This window comes from Myripristis murdjan, chromosome 11 (assembly GCF_902150065.1).
Source record: "Myripristis murdjan chromosome 11, fMyrMur1.1, whole genome shotgun sequence".
Taxonomy (NCBI): domain Eukaryota; kingdom Metazoa; phylum Chordata; class Actinopteri; order Holocentriformes; family Holocentridae; genus Myripristis; species Myripristis murdjan.
In genome coordinates this window covers 4,248,330-4,270,438 of record NC_043990.1, presented here as the reverse complement: position 1 = coordinate 4,270,438, position 22,109 = coordinate 4,248,330, and the positions used below count along the sequence as shown (strand labels likewise).

Genomic DNA, 22,109 nt, shown 5'->3' with positions numbered 1-22,109 from the left:
TTTGTGGAAACGTTGGTTATGAGGCAAAGGAGCCTGACTGAGGCTCCTCTGGTGCAAAGTGCCTCCAAGCACAAGTGTCTTTTCCAGTATATTTCTATTTTGTTTTAGTTTGTTTTAGTGTTTATTTATTGTTTATTTATTATTTATTATCTGTATATTACAGCCTAAGTTAATATACACTCACACTGTTTTTCAGACTGGAGGGGAAGTGGATTCCTTAAGAGGCTGAATCAAGGCGGTTAGTTCCTTGTCCCAGTCCCGGGCGTTCAGGTTCTGCCACTTGGTTCTTAGTCTCCTGGTTTCATACTAACTCTCCTCATCTATACAATCTATACAATCATGCATATACTTCAGCGCCATCTGTATATTGTCATGCTCATTCCATATGTATATTTTCACATCTCGTATCTCCTTTCCTTAGGTTAGTCCTTATTGTATTTTTTGAGTCTTTAGTCTTTATAGTCTCTATTGTATATTTTTAGCCTTTATTCTTTTTTTAGTTAACTTTATTGTATGTTTCTACTGTTGCTGCTGGAACACCAGAATTTCCCTGGTTGGGATCAATAAAGTATATCTATCTATCTATCTATCTATCTATCTATCTATCTATCTATCTATCTATCTATCTAGTTAGTTTTGCAAGGATATAATATCGTGTCAGATTACTTTTGTAAAGTTTTTATTCTTGTTTCAGTTGATTAAAATGTTTTTTTCACACCAAGTTTTACTGCTTAGTATCGTTTATTAATAACCTCCCCACCCAAACACACACACACACACACACACACACACACACACACACACACACACACACACACACACACACACACACACACACACACACACACACACACACACACACACACACACCAGCCTAACGTTCGTTATTTTGGATGAGAGCAAACCTGTCACAGTGTATTCTGCCTAGCAACCAGCTCTGCATTATCTGATTGGACGGTGCGCAGCGCAGACACGCACAGGCATCAGGCTGAAACTCCGCTTGCTCAAACGTCGTTTTTGGCCACAACTGACCCGTTTTACACCAAGAATCAACGGACAATGTGGTTATTTCTATTTTTGCCATTAATGTGGCTCCAATTCCACCCTACTGGAAGCGGTGAGTCCTTGTCCTTGGCCACGTTTCAAAAGTGAAAGTAAAAACCTTTCCGCTGCACCATTTCTTCGGATAAATCTTATTTATTCATCATGTACTAAAGTAAAATGTCGTTTTCATGGTATTGGGTTAATACGGATATTAACAGTAAACGGTGTTTATAGAGGCTCTAGCGTCACTTTGTCTCTTTTTCTGCTCGTTCCTGTTTCGGGCCTTTTCGCTGTACTTCCCGTTCCGTATGGAGAGGCACTGCTGTGCTCTTTATTTAGTCAGGACAGTAACAGTTTAACTACGGGACTTGATCACTATACTCCCAAACTGTTTACGTGTGCTTCTGACTGACTAAATAAAATTTCACTGAATAGGCAGTCAAAAGGTAAAAGTAGACAATTTTTAAGCAAGCTGAAGTATTTAAGTATTACTAAAATGTCTTTAGAATTAATATACAGTAATAATATAAATAATAAAAATACAGATCACCAAAGTAAAGTCAGAAGGACAAACTTTTTTTTAAATGGCATTTTTTTTTATTCTGTTTTATGAAAACGATGGTAAATCGGTCCTTCAAACACCATAGAATAACCATAATTCACAAACGATGGTTGTACCAAAAAACAAACAAACAAACAACAACAACAACATATTTACCATAGCTGACCATAGTTTGTTTACCATGGTAAAACCATGGTTAATTTTTGTAAGGGATCAAATGTAACCTTAGCTGACTTGTCAAACTCCTGAACTTCACTGATTAGGATACTGTATTTTTTTCAATGCAGGTGTGCGTTTTTAATTGTGCTCAATAAGTAAAGCTTATTATAGTTAATATTATATTCAGTGCAGCGTTAACAACCTGTAAGCTCTATGACTTGAAGATACCAAATGAACCTAAAATGGTAAGGTAAGGCTGAGTTGTCCATGTCTCGGCAGGCAGGTTGTTTTATTGACATGAGTTGCCGCAGGTTGCAGCAGACGGTGAACTTGGTCATAAAGACACCAAAACACCCCTGCTGCGTTCAAATGATCCTTGACAACTGGAAAACCTTGCGACTCTGTGGCGTAGCTTTCCACCTTTACCTCGGGAGCAGCCCATTGTGTGCGATGAATGGTTAAATATAACTCCACCCCATCATTTGTTGGTTATATTATTATTATTATTATTATTATTATTATTATTATTATTATTGATATTAAACTAACTTTTGTCTGCCTTTTAACGAAACGCGCATTATTTCGGGAACATAGTGTACTAAGTTGCTGATTTTACGAGCAGCACTCGAATGCACCACAGCAGACTACAGGAAGCAGCCGAGCGGGGCAGGCAGTCTAGCCAGGGTGTCGGAGCAGGGCGGCTCGGTGTCCGTCCACCGTGGACTTTGGGTTCATTTTGCCTGGAAAGAGACGTTGACGTAGTCTGCTTCGTGTTCAGAAATGTTTTTCGTCGTGGCTTTCGTCCTGCTTGGGACAGCACTGCGGGTGAACAGCGGTAAGTTAGGCTCCGTTTCACACGGCCTCGCCGAAGCGAACGTCAGGGCTGAAATCGAAAGTCAAAGTCGAGTTGTGACGACTTTGAATTTCCCATTGCGTTCGATATATTTTAGCTGAAATCATCGAAGAAACCTTTTCATTTCTGTTTTAACCCTTTTCAGAAATTAGAATTTGTCATATTATACAAACAGACTCGACGAAGAGTGGCCTTAGCTTTTAGCTTAAACACCTAAAATTAGCTAATATAACAAATAAAACCTAGCTAACGTTATTTACGCTACGTTAGATGACATTCTAACCTAAAACAGTGTATTTGGGATATTTTTCAGACATTTATGATATAATGCCAATAGCATTTGAAAAATGAATTTCGTATTTTTGATACCCTAATTGCTTACTAAGGCAGAGAAAATGTACATAAGTAAAGGGGACCTCTCAAATAAGTCGCTCAGTGTTGCTGACAACGTTTTACAACAGTAGAAATAATAGAAAATTGTGTCTAAGCAACAAAAGGAACAGACACAGTTTATCACTGTCCTCAATGGGGAGTCAGGATATGAGAACATTAAACATTTACTTTTTATGTTTTACATTGAATTTCCATCATTAACATTGGTCTAAGAAATCAAAGTGAAAGTAATGTAAGTTCTGTTCTTTGTCATCAGTATACTCTGTATGGCTTGGTTTCTGCCTGGCAAACATGTATGACTGATCAACTTCCTTGTACTTCGCTCCATGGTTTATTGCAACACGATAAGATTGTAGGAACAATAGATTAACCTGTTGTGAAAATGGATTTTTTTAAAATACAGAGTGCTGCTTTGTGGATTGTATTGTTTATATCAGTTGGACCATAATGTTTGGGGAAAGATAACCTATATTTTGTGAGCTGCATTTATATGTGAACAGGCAAAGAGAGCTATAAATGTGCCAGACGTCATCATCATGTCATTGTCATGTAGTTGGTGTTGATCCTGGAATGCCATCTGTGAGTGGTGTCATCGGGCTGGATGGACAGCATTGTTTGAATATTTTTGAGATGTAATAATACATAGACTGTCAGAGTTGATAGAGAGTGTTGCTTATGGACTGTAAACTTTCATATTACAATCCCAAAAAAAAGACGAATTAGTTCCTATATTTGAAGTTGTGCAACATGACCTGTGGTTGCGCCTATCTAATTTCTGTAATGATGATGGCCTTATAAAATTGTGTTGAAAAGAAAAACACAGATCTACATGTCAGTTAAAGTGAAAGATGTTCATGTAGCGTTTGTCTCTGGTGTTGGTGTTTGTTGAAGGCTGTGACTTCCAGGACGTCTGGCGAGTCTGAAGTAAAACATAGACATCACTAACTTATGACTCTGGAAATACATTATAGGGTTTACACTTTTCATGGGCATTTTTAATGACAGGAAAAAGAAAGATTACTCCAGTGTTTTTTCAGGCAAACTGACTGATCTTTTCCCTTGAGTCAAAAGTAAGAAAAATGTTGTTTCAGAGCATTAGGTTAAAACTTTGATATTAACAGTAAAGAAGGTGTGTCGAGGCTCCAACGTCACCTCTTCTTCTTTCCTGGTTATTCCTGTTTGGGGCCTGTATGCTGTATTTTCTGTCTCATATGGGGAAGTCACTCCGGTTTCCTGTGTTTTTTTTTTTTTATATATATAGTTAACAGTTTAACTATTGTACTTTATCACTATACTAATATCACACGGCTTGCCTATGGTTCTGATTATCAAAATACAGGAAAAAAAATAATTAAACAATTGCTTAACAACTAATATTAGCCTATTAAATATATATATTTTTTAAAATTAAAGAATGAATTCCCAACACACATTAACATATCACTCTAATTATTAACATAATAGAGCAAAAGTATATTAAAAATGACTAAAAAAACTAATATTTTCAAAAAAATATGAAAAATTAATTCCCACAAAATATTACGGTAATATCACTCTAGTGATTAACAAAATAATGCAAAAACTTCAAAAATAAAGTTGCATTAAATGGGCTATTAAAAGGTAAAAGTAGACATTTGATTTTTTTCAAAAAAAGATGAAGTAGGCCTATTGCAAAAATATTTTTAAAATTTATATATGCTAATAATATATCTAATATGACTCACCAAAATAAAATTAAAATTGCATAAAAACTTAAATTAGACAATTACTATGGTGCTTAATGGTAGCTGTTGTATATCAGTCAGAAGTAAGATCAGAGCGGTTCCGTCCTTTTAATAAATGGTTCATTGCCTTTGTTGATGTAGAGAATAATGAATTGTCTTTGTGTCTGCAACTCAGAGCTCCACTCGCTCACCTACATCTACACGGCCTTCAACAAACCCTACGAGCGCCCTGGGATCCATATGTTCACCGCCATGGGTATGCTGGACGGCAGGATGATCGACTACTACGACAGCAAGACGAAGGAGAAGGTTCCCAAACAGGAGTGGATGCGGGAGAGGCTGGATAAAGAGTACTGGGCGAAAGGCACCCAGTCCCGACAGAGCAAAGAGCAGTGGTTCGGAGTCAACATCGGCATCCTGATGAAACGGATGAACCAGACTGACGAAGGTGAGCGGTGTGGAGCCGGGCCGGGCTCTACTGCCTGACTGACCAAGCTCGACTCGACGCCTGGCAGAGGGGGGGGGGGTTATATTCTGAGAAAAAAAAACTCAGGATTTCCAAGATTAAGACATAGATTTACGAATACGATATTCTTTGAGATTAAAGTGGTAAAGCAATGAGAAGTAGCTCACAAATTAATGAAAAAACCGCCCACAAAAATTCTGATATTACAAAGTCACAAATTTGGTATCATATAGGATATCTTTACTAAATTTTAATTCAGTAATAATAAAAAAAAGATTAAAAAAGTCATAATTTATCTGGTAGAATCTTTTGATTATGTGTTTTTTCTAGTTTTTGCTGAACAGGAATTTTGTGCTAAAGGAAATAAAGGCAGGTGCAGGTCCCAGATATAGGCCGGTCGCGATTGACGATTGAGGCAAATAAAAGCCCGGGCTAATAATTGAAACTTTATGGTGTTCAGTCGTTCTCACTCACCACTGCTGTTTACCAAGCTACCTGTGTATCCAATGATCTGTTTTCAGGCCATCACACTCTTCAGTGGAGGCACGGCTGTGTGATTGAAAATGGTTTGACCGTCCCTCCCCAGTTTAAGAGCGGCATGGACATGTACAGCTACGATGGAGAAGACTTCCTGTCCTTTAATGATGCTGATTCAAACTGGATTGCCCCGGTGCCAGAAGCTGAACTGACCAAGAGGAAGTGGGATGGGGTCCAGGTCCTGAAGGAATACACCAAAAGCTACCTGGAGAAGGAGTGTGTCGATTGGCTGACCAAGTTCATGGTGTATGGGGAGAAGGATCTCAAAAAGGCCTGTAAGTTTGACAACAAAACATCTTTTAGCTACTTGAGTATTTATTATTAGCAGAACTATTCGTATTAATAATGGTGGTATGGATATTATTGGGGTTTGGAAAGTCTTGAAATGTTTGTAATTCATGCAGGAAGTCTGAAAATATGGAAAGCTTTTGTTGCTCAGACCCTGTACTGTTTGCTAAACTCTGCACCTGCAGGCTAACAGCTAAGATAAACCAGGCGCTAAACGAAGCTATGATGCTTTCATGTCACTGGTTTTGTTTGGCCATACATACCTTCACCATAGCAACACCACTTGCTTTGGTTGTTGACTTCATGGATTCCCTCATTGTGTTTTTTTTTTTGTTTGTTTGTTTGTTTGTTTCTGTATTATGACTTGAAGTACTAGCAATGTTACTGGTAAATGGTAAACTGGGATTAATTAGGTAGCTGCTGCCTAGCTACAAGATAAGGTCAGCATTAACGCAGTTTTCATTGTTCTTTTTCCAGCTCCACCAGATGTGTATGTGTTTGCGAGGACGTCCAAAAAGAACAGCGCAAACAACATTTTGACCTGCATGGCCACAGGTTTCTACCCAAAAGATATCATCATGAAGGTCAGGAGGAATGGCCGTGTTTTAGACAAGGACGACGGGCTGCAGTCGACGGGAATCCGCCCAAACGATGACGGCACCCACCAGATCAGGATGAGCGTGGAGATTTTGAATTCCGATTCTGCCGAGTACATCTGTGAGGTGGAGCACCGAGCAACTAACATGAAAGAAACCAGAATCTGGGGTGAGAGGCTTTGCTTACTGATCACATTTGAAAATAAACATATAATATTTTTTTTAATGTTTGCATTCAGTTATTAGCAGCTATGGGTAATAAGCAAAATAAGAGGTTTCTATGATAAATGGATAAATTAATGATAAATTAATGATAAATTAAGTAGAATCATCTGGAAGGAAAAACCACCAGGCTAGTTGCTGCATTATGTTATTTTAGCAAACCTCCTGTCACAAAAGCAGAAGGTTGACATGCAACGCAGGATTTTTCATGAAAGATGGAAAGAGCAGTTTCTTTCATGTGGGAGTTAAATAACAAACCTGTTGGCTGTGTATTTGTTGCATTTCTCTCCTCTGCTTGGCTTGACTCTACATTATGTGTTATTTTCATGAGCCAACATGCAGTTTCTCATTGATTGGCAGGTTATAAATTGATTGATTTTAAAACAATAAATCCGAAAGCAGCCTAAAATATCCATGTGTTGACTCGGGTCATATTGACATTAGCAAAAAATAATCGGGCCCTCGTGAAGGTCTCATTTGGACAAATGCAGCTCCACTACCTTGATCTGAGTCTTACAAGCTGTGATTCCTTTTGTACTCAAATTAATTTGGAAAGAATCAATATCGAGATTCAGTAAGAATGCAGTTTGATCAGCTGAATCAGAATCACAATCACTAAAATCCTCTGACTCGCCCCTCCCACCCCCTCAGGAATAATTTTTGGATTAATAGGGAATAATAATGATAACGATAATTCAGGCAACACCAGTCTGGCAACACTTGACATAAAAACAAATACCTGTGCAGACATGAGCTTTACAAAGGGACCTGTTTACCGCTGAAGTGTGTGTCAGTAAAAACCTTGAACCCTGACCTGCTCAGTGTTAATCCACCTGGACATGAAGATTTAGGGCTGCATGATATGGACACATTTTCATACGTCGATATTTAGGCCAAATATCTCTAGTGATACGATGCACACTGTGACTGTTTGTTCATGCTTACCTGAAATTTGAGAGTGGAGCAACAATGAAAATTGAGAGTTCTTCGAAAAACAGCATAACGATACCAAATGGATGTAAAAAAAAAAAAAAAAAAAAATGCAGTTACTTTGCAAAATATTTTTTGATCAGAACAGACCAATCGCTGTCTTAGGCCCCTAACCCTGAATTTGAGAGATATTAATATCATACATGTTCATATCTAGATAACGATATAATAACGATAGATCGTTCAGCCCTAATAAGAACGGTGGCTGTATGTGTAAACGGTTCTGCAAATGTTTTTGGCCTGATAATGGTTATAAAGCCCATCACCCATCAGTGGTTATAAAGCTGATCACCATAGGTAGATTCCAGTGTCCCCTACAGGGAGGTCAAAGGTCAGCTACAGACGAGTGACCCTGGGGCTGGTTGGCATTGGGAACACAGGGAGTTGAATCCTGATGCTGGGACTGATGTGACTGTTTTCTTTGTGTTTTAGATCACGAAGTTAAGTGTGATTGTACCGGTGGAATCATTGGAGGCGCTCTCGGTGGACTGCTGGTTGGTGTACTGCTGGTTGGTGCGGCTGTATTTGGAGTGTTGATGTTCATGTACGTTAAGAGGAAGGGACCATTTGGTAAGTTTAACATAACAGCTGTTTTCTCTCAGCATTCTGTCAGTACATTGAAGGACTTGTCTATTTTTCCTTAAACATATTTTTTAAAATCATGTAAAAGATTAAACACACAGGTTTCATTCCAAAATGACATCTGCGCCCGTTGAAAACGTGGCGTTCGCTGCTGCAAAATGATTTCAGGCTGGATAGTTCTTTGTCCTCTGCTTACAAAACACTTTTGTTTCCCAGGTTTAAATCATCTGCGTGTCTGAAATATTGAGAGATGTGTTACATGCAGCAATACTTTGCCAAAATAAATGTGTCGCAGTTTTGGAATGAAGTGATAGAATAATTTGATATACAGTAACATGGCTAATACAGTCTTTTTCTTTACTTCCTGCTGACTTGATTACTTAAGACTAATTTAGATTTACTTTTTTGGGCAGACAGAGATTGAGCACAAAAAATGCCTATTCATACCATCCATGTTGCCTTAGCCTTGCTCTTTGTAAAACACGGGTAGTGGCCAAGTGTGTATGAAATTATTGCAGGATATTGAGTGCAAAGGTGGCTTTTATTATTTTATCATTCTATTTTGGACTGTGCAAGGTGTTCATAGGTCATATCTGACAATCATTTAGGAAAGTTTTTTTCCTCAAGTTGGCTAAAGGAAGTGAGTTGGCTTCTTCCTGATGGACATTTACACAGTAAAACACACTGACACTGGCACCCGGTACCACCACAGTCTCCCTGTGACGTGGTGTTTCCAGTGCCTTGCTCAAGTGAAACACCAGCGTGCCAGGTAGTTACACCTTGACTCCTGTAACCTCTAATGGCTGAGTAACAACAAGCAAACAAAAAGGAAAAATACGGTGATAAAGAACTTTCAGAGGGTCGTTTTTGTGCAAAACTCTGAACAGAGAAGGAAGAACAGAAGAAATGAACTTACTGCAAGATGAGAAACTAGATGTGTCAACTCCACCATCTTCACATAATTTGACTGAAAAAAACTGTAGTTAAAACTATAGCTACTGTAGTAAAAATAGGGTTGATGTCAAGTGTTTGGATGTTACCTTAAATAATGCTTGTTTTTGTTTTTTTGTTTTGTTTAAAATTTCCCAGCGAATAGAGGCAGAGCCAAAGCCGCAAACACCCCCTCAGGTAAGAAACCTTTACTGTAGTCTGTTTTATTTGTAGCCTCCATTTTAGTTTTAATGAAGAAATAAATTGAAAGCAAGCAGATACATTGAATATATAGGCCTACTTATATACATACTGGTGCATACAGACATACTGTCCATACATTTACACATACTTAAACACTTTTGTCTTGTCCTTGTATTGACAGCACCGACTCCCATCTACAAAGGTAAGTATTTGTCCCTGTGTACCAGGATTCTTGTTGAATGGTTTAAAACTGCACTGGTCAGGTTCAGTCTTTGGCGCCCCCAAGTGGCAGCAAGAGATAACAGTTTGAATGATTGAAAGTTAAAAGGTCTTCATCACTCAGAAACCCTGTAATGTGACCTCAGTAAACTGGACAGTCCTTGCATAGAAATTTGGGCCAAACCTATGGGTTTTCTGAAAATAATACAGCTGGTGTGCTCACATCTGTTTTGTTAAGCTGAAGGAAATATGTGGACATCCAGCACTTGTCAGTAAGACAGTTCTTTTTTTTTTTTTTTTTAATGATCTTGAGCCAGTCTTAAGAGTCGATGGTCAGATGGACTTGTAGATACATCAGAATCTGTCAGTGTTAAACCTATCCTTTTGCGTTTTTCCCTCAGGCAGTGTCGCAGTTCCCATTCCTTCAGTGACCGCACCACTCCTAGCACCCAATGGGGCAGCCAATGGGACAGGTAATGGGACAAATTTTTGAATTTTGCTATAATGGTGTTGATTTCAGTTACCAGCCTATAGCGAGGTGTCGTGGCGGTCGGTGGAGTCGGTCATCGGGGTGTGTGCAGCGGGCGGCATTCAAAAACACACTTTCTGAAGCTGCTATAGATTAAATATCCACCTGTTTGCTTATCTATTGTTCTTCAGAGTCATCTGCTGAGACAATTTTAAAGCTACAAGAAGCATTTGAAATTATTCAGCTCAATCTTAATTCTTTAAAGTAAGTTCTTTAAGAGAAGACAACTAAAAACATTTTTACCAGAACCCTGCCTGGTTTCATTCCTCGCCCCAACTCCATACATTACAGGGCAGGCCAGTAGAATTAGTTTGCTCGTACAAATACCTGGACTTCATGTTGGAAGAAGACCTGTCTTTTAAGTTTCTGGTTGAGAATTATTCACCAAAATTGAAGTTAAAGTTTAGGTTTTACTTGAATTTTTGCCTATTTTAGTTGCAATCTTTAGATTCTGTGACATTCAAGGAATGAATTGCAAAAAACAACTAAAGCTGGAGGTTTTTATTTCAAATACTGAACTCAAGACCTACCTCGACTAATATCAACCTGTTCTTCTATTTAACTTTTTTTTCCAGGTAAAATAAAATATATAGTATAATCTGACAATATAAATATAATAATAAAAATAAAAGTAAAATACTATAATTACGTATAAGAAACTACTAAAGATTCAACAAGGCAGCTAACTAAAATAATGAAACAGCATTAGCCTATTTGGTGCAAAGCTTGCATGCCGTATCAGAACACCTAATTTTACGTGGCTTCCTGAAAAAGAACTCAAGCGCCCTACTTGCGGTCGGAGTTGCGGTCGGGTTGGTTGAAAACGTCGGGCTAGTGCAGGTCGTTTATAAGTGTACCCGCGCACCACTGGCATGTATGCACGCATGTCTGTTTGTTTGTGTGAACGAGAATGACGGGGAGAAAGAGCGCTATGCAGAGATGAATGAACGGAGCGATATTTACATTTCAAAATCGCATTGGGGGAAAAAAAAGCAGAATCAGTTTGTGGCGCTTGGTGATGATTGTGTAGCGCTGCGCCACACATTGGTCTGTGTGTGGGAAAAACACTTGACTTTTGTCTTGTCCTTGTATTGACAGCGCTGCCTCCAATCAGTACTAATGGGAAGTATTTTTCCCTGTGTACCAGGATTCCTGTTGAATGGTTTAAAACTGCACTGGTCAGGTTCAGTCGTTGGCGCCCCCAAGTGGCAGCAAGAGATAACAGTTTGAATGATTGAAAATTAGAAGGCCTTTGTCACTCAGAAAGGCTGTAATGTGACCTCAGTAAACTGGACAGTTCTTGCATAGAAATTTGGGCCAAACTTGTGGGTTTTCTGAAAATAATACAGCTGGTGTGCTCACATCTGTTTTGTTAAGCTGAAGGAAATATGTGGACATCCAGCACTTGTCAGTAAGACAGTTCTTTTTTTTTTTTTTTTTTTAAATGATCTTGAGCCAGTCTTAAGAGTCGATGGTCAAATGAATGTATAGATGCATAAGAATCTGTCAGTGTTAAACCTATCCTTTTGCATTTTTCCTTCAGGCAGTGTTGTAGCTCCCATTACTTCAGTGACCACACCACTCCTAGCACCCAATGGGGCAGCCAATGGGCCACCCAATGGGGCAGCCAATGGGCCACCCAATGGGGCAGCCAATGGGCCACCCAATGGGGCAGCCAATGGGCCATCCAATGGGACAGGTAATTGGACAAATTTTTGAACTTAGCCATAATGGTGTTGATTTAATAGTTACATAGTTGAGGCAGAATCATTGCTGTGTCACATGTCTGATGACATGGCAGTAAGACTTGTGCATACAAACGTACATACATTCACACATACTTAAACACTTTCAGTGTTTCCCACAGACCAGGTAGCAATTTGTGGTGCCCCCCTGGCACCGGTGGGGGAATCGAGTGGCGTGGAGTCGGTCATCAGGCTGTGTGCAGCGGGCGGCATTCAAAAACACACTTTCTGAAGCTGCTATAGGTTAAATATCCACCTGTTTGCTTATCTATTGTTCTTCAGAGTCATCTGCTGAGACAATTTTAAAGCTACAAGAAGCATTTGAAATTATTCAGCTCAATCTTAATTCTTTAAAGTAAGTTCTTTAAGAGAAGACAACTAAAAACATTTTTACCAGAACCCTGCCTGGTTTCATTCCTCGCCCCAACTCCATACATTACAGGGCAGGCCAGTAGAATTAGTTTGCTCGTACAAATACCTGGACTTCATGTTGGAAGAAGACCTGTCTTTTAAGTTTCTGGTTGAGAATTATTCACCAAAATTGAAGTTAAAGTTTAGTTTTTACTTGAATTTTTGCCTATTTTAGTTGCAATCTTTAGATTCTGTGACATTCAAGGAATGAATTGCAAAAAACAACTAAAGCTGGAGGTTTTTATTTCAAATGCTGAACTCAAGACCTACCTCGACCAATATCAACCTGTTCTTCTATTTAACTTTTTTTTCCAGGTAAAATAAAATATATAGTATAATCCAACAATATAAATATAATAATAAAAATAAAAGTAAAATACTATAATTACGTATAAGAAACTACTAAAGATTCAACAAGGCAGCTAACTAAAATAATGAAACAGCATTAGCCTATTTGGTGCAAAGCTTGCATGCCGTATCAGGACACCTAATTTTACGTGGCTTCCTGAAAAAGAACTCAAGCGCCCTACTTGCGGTCGGAGTTGCGGTCGGGTTGGTTGAAAACGTCGGGCTAGTGCAGGTCATTTATAAGTGTACCCGTGCACCACTGGCATGTATGCACGCATGTCTGTTTGTTTGTGTGAACGAGAATGACGGGGAGAAAGAGCGCTATGCAGAGATGAATGAACGGAGCGATATTTACATTTCAAAATCGCATTGGGGGAAAAAAAAGCAGAATCAGTTTGTGGCGCTTGGTGATGATTGTGTGGCGCTGCGCCACACATTGGTCTGTGTGTGGGAAAAACACTTGACTTTTGTCTTGTCCTTGTATTGACAGCGCTGCCTCCAATCAGTACTAATGGGAAGTATTTTTCCCTGTGTACCAGGATTCCTGTTGAATGGTTTAAAACTGCACTGGTCAGGTTCAGTCGTTGGCGCCCCCAAGTGGCAGCAAGAGATAACAGGTTGAATGATTGAAAATTAGAAGGCCTTCGTCACTCAGAAAGGCTGTAATGTGACCTCAGTAAACTGGACAGTCCTTGCATAGAAATTTGGGCCAAACTTGTGGGTTTTCTGAAAATAATACAGCTGGTTTGCTCACATCTGTTTTGTTAAGCTGAAGGAAATATGTGGACATCCAGCACTTGTCAGTAAGACTGTTCTTTTTTTTTTTTTTTTTTTTTAAATGATCTTGAGCCAGTCTTAAGAGTCGATGGTCAAATGAATGTATAGATGCATAAGAATCTGTCAGTGTTAAACCTATCCTTTTGCATTTTTCCTTCAGGCAGTGTTGCAGCTCCCATTACTTCAGTGACCACACCACTCATAGCACCCAATGGGGCAGCCAATGGGCCACCCAATGGGCCACCCAATGGGGCACCCAATGGGCCACCCAATGGGCCACCCAATGGGGCAGCCAATGGGGCAGCCAATGGGTCACCCAATGGGCCACCCAATGGGACAGGTAATTGGACAAATTTTTGAACTTAGCCATAATGGTGTTGATTTAATAGTTACATAGTTGAGGCAGAATCATTGCTGTGTCACATGTCTGATGACATGGCAATAAGACTTGTGCATACAAACGTACATACATTTACACATACTTAAACACTTTCAGTGTTTCCCACAGACCAGGTAGCAATTTGTGGTGCCCCCTGGCACCGGTGGGGGAATCGAGTGGCGTGGAGTCGGTCATCAGGCTGTGTGCAGCGGGCGGCATTCAAAAACACACTTTCTGAAGCTGCTATAGGTTAAATATCCACCTGTTTGCTTATCTATTGTTCTTCAGAGTCATCTGCTGAGACAATTTTAAAGCTACAAGAAGCATTTGAAATTATTCAGCTCAATCTTAATTCTTTAAAGTAAGTTCTTTAAGAGAAGACAACTAAAAACATTTTTACCAGAACCCTGCCTGGTTTCATTCCTCGCCCCAACTCCATACATTACAGGGCAGGCCAGTAGAATTAGTTTGCTCGTACAAATACCTGGACTTCATGTTGGAAGAAGACCTGTCTTTTAAGTTTCTGGTTGAGAATTATTCACCAAAATTGAAGTTAAAGTTTAGTTTTTACTTGAATTTTTGCCTATTTTAGTTGCAATCTTTAGATTCTGTGACATTCAAGGAATGAATTGCAAAAAACAACTAAAGCTGGAGGTTTTTATTTCAAATGCTGAACTCAAGACCTACCTCGACCAATATCAACCTGTTCTTCTATTTAACTTTTTTTTCCAGGTAAAATAAAATAAATAGTATAATGTAACAATATAAATATAATAATAGAAAAAATAAATTAAATACTTTAATTAGAAATTAGAAACTACTAAAGATACAACAAGGCAGCTAACTAAAATAATGAAACAGCATTAGCCTATTTGGTGCAAAGCTTGCATGCCGTATCAGGACACCTAATTTTACGTGGCTTCCTGAAAAAGAACTCAAGCGCCCTACTTACAGTCCGAGTTGCGATCGGGTTGGTTGAAAACGTCGGGCTAGTGCAGGTCGTTTATAAGTGTACCCGCGCACCACTGGCATGTATGCATGCATGTCTGTTTGTGTGTGAGAACAAGAATGACATGGAGAAAGAGTGCTGTGCAGAGATGCATGAACAGAGGGACATTTATGTTTCAAAATCGCATTGGGGGAAAAAAAAGCAGAATCAGTTTGTGGCGCTTGGTGTTGATTGTGTGGCGCTGCGCCACACATTGGTCTATGTATGGGTAACAATGACTTTTGTCTTGTCCTTGTGTTGACAGCACTGCCTCCCATGGGAAGTATTTTTCCCTGTGTACCAGGATTCCTATTGGATGGTTTAAAACTGCACTAGTCAGGTTCAGTCTTTGGTGCCCCCAAGTGGCAGCAAGAGATAACAGTTTGAATGATTGAAAGTTAACCCTCTGAACCCCAAGCAGTTTTGGGGCGTTTTCTGCTCCCCTCACATGTTGGCTCACTGTGTGCTTGTTTTTCACTGCAATTACAAGTGCTGCACCTCTATGGAAACAACACAGCTGTGGCTATCACCTGAAGCCATTCAAAAATGTCTTTCACACAGTATGAAAGAGTTATAGTGCCATAAATAATAAAAAAAATAATATAATATTTTACAAAAATCGAGAAAAACTGGAAAAAATGTACAGAACATTTTTTCAGGTGCCCACAAATGTCACTGATCCAGGAAAAAAAAAGAGTAGGGCTTCACATGATGTATTTCCTGAAATATTAACATTTTTCCAACCTGTATAAGCTTAGGCGTTTTTACTGCCTTGCCCCCTTCCATGTTACTACTGCTGCCTACACACTGAAATTCAGTGAATTTTTGTCACACGACTGTTGGGCTCACCTGAATCAATCAAGATGTCTCCAATCCGCTGAAGGCCGCAGAATTTTCTGTTTTTTGAATGATCTGGATTGAGTAAACGACTATTTTTTGGCGAATTGTTGAATGAAGCATGTATAATAAAATTATTCGAATGAAAATCGCTTTTTTAGCCTTAGTTTCGTCCTTTTTTCTACCGCTAAACCGAAGTCGGACATGTTGCATTCAGGGACCGTCGAAAAATTCAAATTCCGACAAAAAAATAGGTTTTTAAAGCTTCCAGCTGTGATAAACGGTTGAATTTTGGCGATTTTTTAAAAAAATAAATGTCTTTCTATCCCGCCCGCGGGTTTGGGGTTCAGGGGGTTAAAAGGCCTTCATCACTCAGAAACCCTGTAATGTGACCTCTGTAAACTGGACAGTCCTCGCATAGAAATTTGGGCCAAACATATGGGTTTTCTGAAAATAATACAGCTGGTGTGCTCACATCTGTTTTGTTAAGCTGAAGGAAATATGTGGACATCCAGCACTTGTCAGTAAGACAGTTCTTTTTTTTCAATGATCTTGAGCCAGTCTAAAGAGTTGATGGTCAGATGGATTTATAGATACATCAGAATCTGTCAGTGTTAAACCTATCCTTTTGCTTTTTTCCCTCAGGCAGTGTCGCAGTTCCCATTACTTCAGTGACCACACCACTCCTAGCACCCAATGGGGCAGCCAGTGGGACAGGTAATGGGCCACCCAATAGGGCACCCAATGGGCCACCCAATGGGGCAGCCAATGGGGCAGCCAATGGGGCAGGCAGTGGGCCACCCAATGGGCCACCCAATGGGGCAGGCAATGGGGCAGGCAGTGGGCCACCCAATGGGACACACAATGGGGCAGGCAATGGGGCAGGCAGTGGGCCACCCAATGGGACACCCAATGGGGCAGGCAGTGGGGCAGGCAGTGGGCCACCCAATGGGACACCCAATGGGGCAGGCAATGGGGCAGGCAGTGGGCCACCCAATGGGACACCCAATGGGCCATCCAATGGGACAGGTAATGGGACAAATTTTTGAATTTTGCCATAAAGGTGGTGGTTTAATAGTTGGATCGTTGAGGCAGAATCATTGCTGTGTCACATGTTTGATGACATGTTGCCTCTGTGTTTTGCTGTTAAACTTTGTTTAACCATGTTAAGGAATCTTGAAACACGAATACATGTTAGGAAGTTTACCTATGTAAGCTAGTGGCAAGCTCCCTGAATCACATGATACTGGAGTTGCTTTTTTCTATAGAAAAATGGATAATAAAACAGAAACTAATGAACATGGGCACAAAGTGCTCCACTGAACATGCAAGGACAAGTCAAAACAGTCAGTAATATCATAGCGATGCTAAAACTGCAATGATTAAACCAACATATAATAAGTTAATAGCAGCTGTGGAAATGAAGATAAAATAACTATCACCAAGAAAAATTATAGTGATCCATGGAAGCACAAAAATGTTTTAAAATGAAGACACTGGAACGTGGCTTTATTTTCAAATTTAAAATATTTTTCACTAAGTGGTGTTTGTTTATTTATTTTTATTCCCAGAAGGAGGACCCCCAGAGCAGGAGGGCCCAGCAGCCAAACATCAGACTGGTAAAAACATTTCTGCCTCTGTACTACCTGATGTTTTTCTCCACTCAGTTACAACTACAGCAAATAAAGAATTCCAAAATGAGGAATCCATAGTTGAATAATATCATTATTGATGATGATGCGCATGTATGAATGAGGAACGAACAAACAAACAAAAAGGAAAAATAACTAATGGATAATTTATTTCAAGTTATTTTCTAGACAAGAAAACACTTGAACTTGAGGTAATGATTTGTTTTCCATTGTGAAAAAAAAAAAAAAAAAACACTCATAAAAAGCAAAATCCTGCTTAATCCTGCAAGTGTAGCGGTGACTATAATCACCCACTGTTTATTGGTGTATTAACTGTCTTTGATTTCTTTGTAGATGCAGCTGGTGACAGGCAGAGTCAAGGCTCTGGTGATTCTGGTGAGTTCTTTACCTCTCTGCTATACAATGATTTAAAGTCAGACACTTTACGCATCTAATGACACAGATTCTCATTTTGCAGAAAGGATGTTAATACAGGGTATCCGCGGGGTCTTGAAAAGTATTAAAAGGTGATAAATCAATTTTGGGAAAATTAAGACCCTTAAAAAGTATTAAAAAGTCTTATCACGGTTTTATAAAGTCTTAAATTTTGAAAGTATTTTTTCTGAATTAGCTGTCCAAGAGTTTGAGTCCCAAAAACATCGTAAAAGTATGTTAATTTATTCATTTTTAGTAAAAAACAAAGATGAACAGGTACATAAAAAACTAGGCTATTATGGGTGCGTTTGTAAATTGTCTCTGAGAGCGCCAGAGCGAGCGGGCGGGTGGAAATTCAGAAGCACAAAGTACGCTCTGGTGCTCCCAATGCATATTACGAATGCACCGAAATGTTACATGAATCCATGCGTTCAACTTAACTAGGGCCGAATCGCGGCCGGAATCGCGGAATTTGCCAAATAAAAAGGAATCTATTTTTAATGCGGAATCTGACATAATTTGAATGAAATGTTGTTTTGTGTGGAATATGAACGTATGTCTGGGGAGAATTACACGGAGGGAAGCAAACCTGGGTGGCACAACCCCTCCAGTGGTTTCGCCTGCACCGGCACCGTACGAGTCCAAAAAGCAAAGCAACTCTCCAGCTACAGCAGCGCGCTGACATAGTTTGTGTAACAAAGTGAAGAGTCGCCACTCCGAAATATTTTCACTGGCTAACAGCAGCACACTGGCTTAGCTTGTCTATTCATAGAAGAGGTATCACTTCGGCTTATTTTTCAATCTGTGTTATCACAGGCATATTACTGCTCATTCACACAGGCATACTACTGCTCATGGTAGTTGAATTGTTAGGTCCGTTTGATAATGAATTTACATTTTTAAAACAAAAAATAATTTAGCATCTACTCCTGCAAGATAATTTATTATGTTCCACAACTCATAAACATACACTAACACTACATACCGAGTGTTTGAGCAACATATCTCCTCTGGGCTACAAAAGATCTGTGGTAAAAAGTACTCTGTTGTTGTGCGGTGAGGTATTAAAAAATATTGAAAGGGTCTTGAAAAAGTCTTAAAAAGGTATTAAAATTAACTTCAAGATTCCTGCATATACCCTGTAATATAAATGACCAAAATTTCCCCCAAAATTCTATTCATGTCACAAGTCTGCTGTCAGGAGAGAAACAGCCCTGTCTTGGAGAGCTAAGTGATGTAATAAATAAAACGTCAGTGACAACAAAGCCACTGGACCTAATTATTGTATGTTTATTTCTGAGCCACATTTTTTTAACAGCAGGGAAATTGGTTGGCTTGCTAAAAATGTCACAACAAATGGAGAACAATATAATTTTGATGGTTGGCTTGTGATATTGTGATGAGCAGCGTGTCATTTGTGATACGTACAGAGGAATAGAAAACAGTATTCATTTTCCTGCCCCACAAATAGTTTTGTTGCATTTTTAGTTATAGATACACCATCCAGTCCCTACAAATTGCATGAAAAAATATCAGATGGTCCTCTATCTTTGCAGTATGCATATTAAAAGAAAATCTTTGTCCCCTTGCAGGCCGTGGCTCAGACGAAGACATCGTTAAAAGTTCAAGTCCCCCAGAGGCGAATGGAGCATCGGTCCAGCCAGTGGCCTGAGTTGTTTGCGAAATGAAATTCAGAAGTGAAACTATGCTTTACTATCTTTTCTTGTCGCGAGTATTTGAATTTAAAGGCGGCCAAAAAATTTTAACAATAATCGTAATGATACAACTGAAAAACAAAGAGTAGAGACAGTAAAACGGATGTCAACAAGACACATTAAAGATTGAGATAACACAAATAAAGAAAAATCTGTAGAAACAACAAAAGACAAAATATGTAACAGAACAGAATAAAAGAATAAGACAAAATAATGTGACAGTTAAAAGAAATGTTGAGTAAATAAGTTCTCAGTTGTGGTTTAAAAATATTCTCAGAGTTTGTTGCATCTCTTAGAGCCTCGGGAAGGGAAATCCATAATTTTGGCGAGTATTTTAAAAAAGGCTGAGCTGCCTATTCTCTTACTTAGGTGATAGTTTGTACCTAAAAAAAAAAACAGCGGCAGAGGATCTAGGAGGCCATTCAGGATTATACGACGACAAAAAAATTGCGATGTGGGCCCGTCCTAACCCACCGAGAGCCTTATACAAGTGTTTTCTTCTATTCAGACAAATGAAGAGAATGAGCTGTTCATACCTGCTTGACAGTTTTGACTGTGTCTCCAGTCTTCCTCAGAAGCATCCTACAAGAAAACACTTGTATATTGCAATAGAAGACAAAATTAACTTAATCAGTTGGCCACTGAGAGCCTTATAAAGAAGTAGAAGTTTAAAATCAATCCTAAAAGACATAGGGAGCTGGTGTAGCTTCACTAAACCTGAGCTGAGCTCTATTTCTTGTTGTAGTTGAATGTCTGGCAGCAGAGCTCTGAATTAATTGGAGTTTATCAGTGGATTGTTTTAGAAGACCAGTGAAGAGAGCATTACAGTAGTGTAGTCTGCTTGAAATAAATCAGCTAGTTTTTCAGCATCGTGTTATGACATGATGCCGGTGCCTTTGCAATATTCCTTAAATGAAAGAAACCGTCACCATCTTTTAAGTTTGATTTAAAATTCTAGTCTGAATCAAGGATAGTGCCCAGGCTCGTGACCTTCATTCATGACTCTGAAAATCAAAATGTAAGAAAAAAGGTCAGCTCAGCGTGCCTTTGAATATGTAAATATGAAAGATTTGTGTTTATGTGATGTCTTTGCTGTTTTGAGATATTTACACATTGTACGGCGTGTTAAATGAATATAATGAAAGACTCCTAACCATCCATCTGACCTCACGAGTCAAAGTGTGAACATGTTTTTTTATTTTAATTAACTACTGTAGTAACAGGAATGCTGTTCATTATTTTCGGTCCTCATCTTCACCTGAGATAGGTGAAAACATGAAGGAGCTGCAGCAAAGAAAGTGACAAATTTGCCGTGACAAACAGGTATAAGAATATATGGAAAATGAGACAGAGCTATGATCTGAGCACAAACTAATTTATCACATTTTCTGTTAAGAAAGGCCCAGATGTGCGTCAGATGTAACTGTCCTGCCAAATCCAAAATCAGAGGCCATAGCATTCAGTAAATTGAATCTTGCTTCCTTCTTGTGGTTTTAATGCTCCTGACCAAGAATTTCCAGTATTGCAGATGCATATCTTACGTAAAGATATCTGACTTCTTTTTTTTTTTAGACTCCCTCCTGAATTTAGGACCGGTTCAGTTGTGCTCTGAAATTGGGGACTCATAAGTTTGGACGTGTAGTGATTTGGGGACACTTCTTTCACAATGTCCAAATCTCAAATGAACTCAGGAAAAGACAAACATAAATTAAGGCAGGACACTGTTATGTCTGAGGCTCTGTGCTAAATATGAATAATTCAGTTATACATTTTTTGTAGTGATAAATGCAATCGTATTGCAGCTTGTAAATAATCACTGTGCACTTAATATACATGATTCAGTTTCATTCATTATTGAAAAATGTAACCTGCTTCTGAATGCTTGGTTTTTGGAGTCCCTGTCTATAGACTCCCAGTCTAGTGGGTGAATGGTGTTTGCAGGCTCTGTGGTCACGTGGGCTTTTGTAAACTGAATTTTCTCAATAAAGCTTATTTTTAAAAAGTCCACAGGATGCTGTTGGAATGGTGATGCTGTTTTGTTTTTTTTTGTTTTTTTTTTTTGGGGGGGGGGGGGGGGGGGGGGGGGTAGATTGGTGACAAAGGTGGGAATTTGATATGTTTGGATCCAGTAATGTCAACAGTTTTGAAGCAGCCTGGACGTCCAGCCTGATCACAGCTACAAAGTACTGGTGTGGATCCACCAGTACAGATGCAGACATGACTATATTCTCTGTCCAGTTGTCTTGTGCCCAGTCATGACCCCGAGGGGCCCAGCCCTGTTGTGTTGGCTGTGGGGTCACTGGACTGGACGTTGATAGCAGGACTGTCCAAACAAAATAACTCCAGGGACTGTAGAATGAATCTGGAATAATTTCAAAGCAGATAATTTTTGGAAGACCAGGTAGAGATCACCAGCTGGGCCAGAGCGATTAATTAATGAATAATGAATATGTACTTAGGAGGACTTCTTTCATTTAATTAGAGATAATGCATAGTATAGGCCTACTTTGTTGCCAATCGAGTAGTGTAACTTATTTATTTAATC

The 22,109-nt window shown here is 39.2% G+C and overlaps 1 protein-coding gene across 8 annotated transcripts; it reads left to right on the top strand.

The window, feature by feature from the left end:
* The first annotated feature begins 958 nt into the window (after positions 1–958).
* On the top strand, positions 959–21,569 carry LOC115367377 (major histocompatibility complex class I-related gene protein-like). 8 transcript variants are annotated; one of them, XM_030063078.1, is made up of 14 exons: positions 959–1,117; positions 4,911–5,183; positions 5,723–6,013; positions 6,504–6,791; positions 8,267–8,404; positions 9,506–9,544; positions 9,732–9,752; positions 10,171–10,242; positions 11,842–11,997; positions 13,740–13,919; positions 16,429–16,500; positions 17,358–17,402; positions 17,769–17,810; positions 19,442–21,569. In XM_030063078.1, the coding sequence occupies exons 1-14, from the start codon at positions 1,060–1,062 to the stop codon at positions 19,519–19,521; spliced, it is 1,755 nt and encodes a 584-aa protein (XP_029918938.1). In that variant the 5' UTR covers positions 959–1,059; the 3' UTR covers positions 19,522–21,569. The 8 variants fall into 8 exon arrangements, with proteins under 8 accessions (XP_029918938.1, XP_029918937.1, XP_029918935.1 ...); XM_030063077.1 differs by having other exon boundaries at positions 17,355–17,402; XM_030063075.1 differs by having other exon boundaries at positions 16,429–16,812.
* The last annotated feature ends 540 nt before the right edge of the window (positions 21,570–22,109 follow it).

What these genes read in the sequence shown, in the direction of transcription:
- LOC115367377 (XM_030063073.1), top strand. Translation starts at nt 1,060, where the DNA reads ATGTGGTTATTTCTATTTTTGCCATTAATGTGGCTCCAATTCCACCCT. An exon ending in TAAGAGGAAGGGACCATTTG is followed by an intron (nt 8,405 to 9,505) that starts GTAAGTTTAACA and finishes AAAATTTCCCAG; the next exon opens with CGAATAGAGGCAGAGCCAAA. An exon ending in TGGGCCATCCAATGGGACAG is followed by an intron (nt 16,813 to 17,354) that starts GTAATGGGACAA and finishes TTTTATTCCCAG; the next exon opens with AAGGAGGACCCCCAGAGCAG.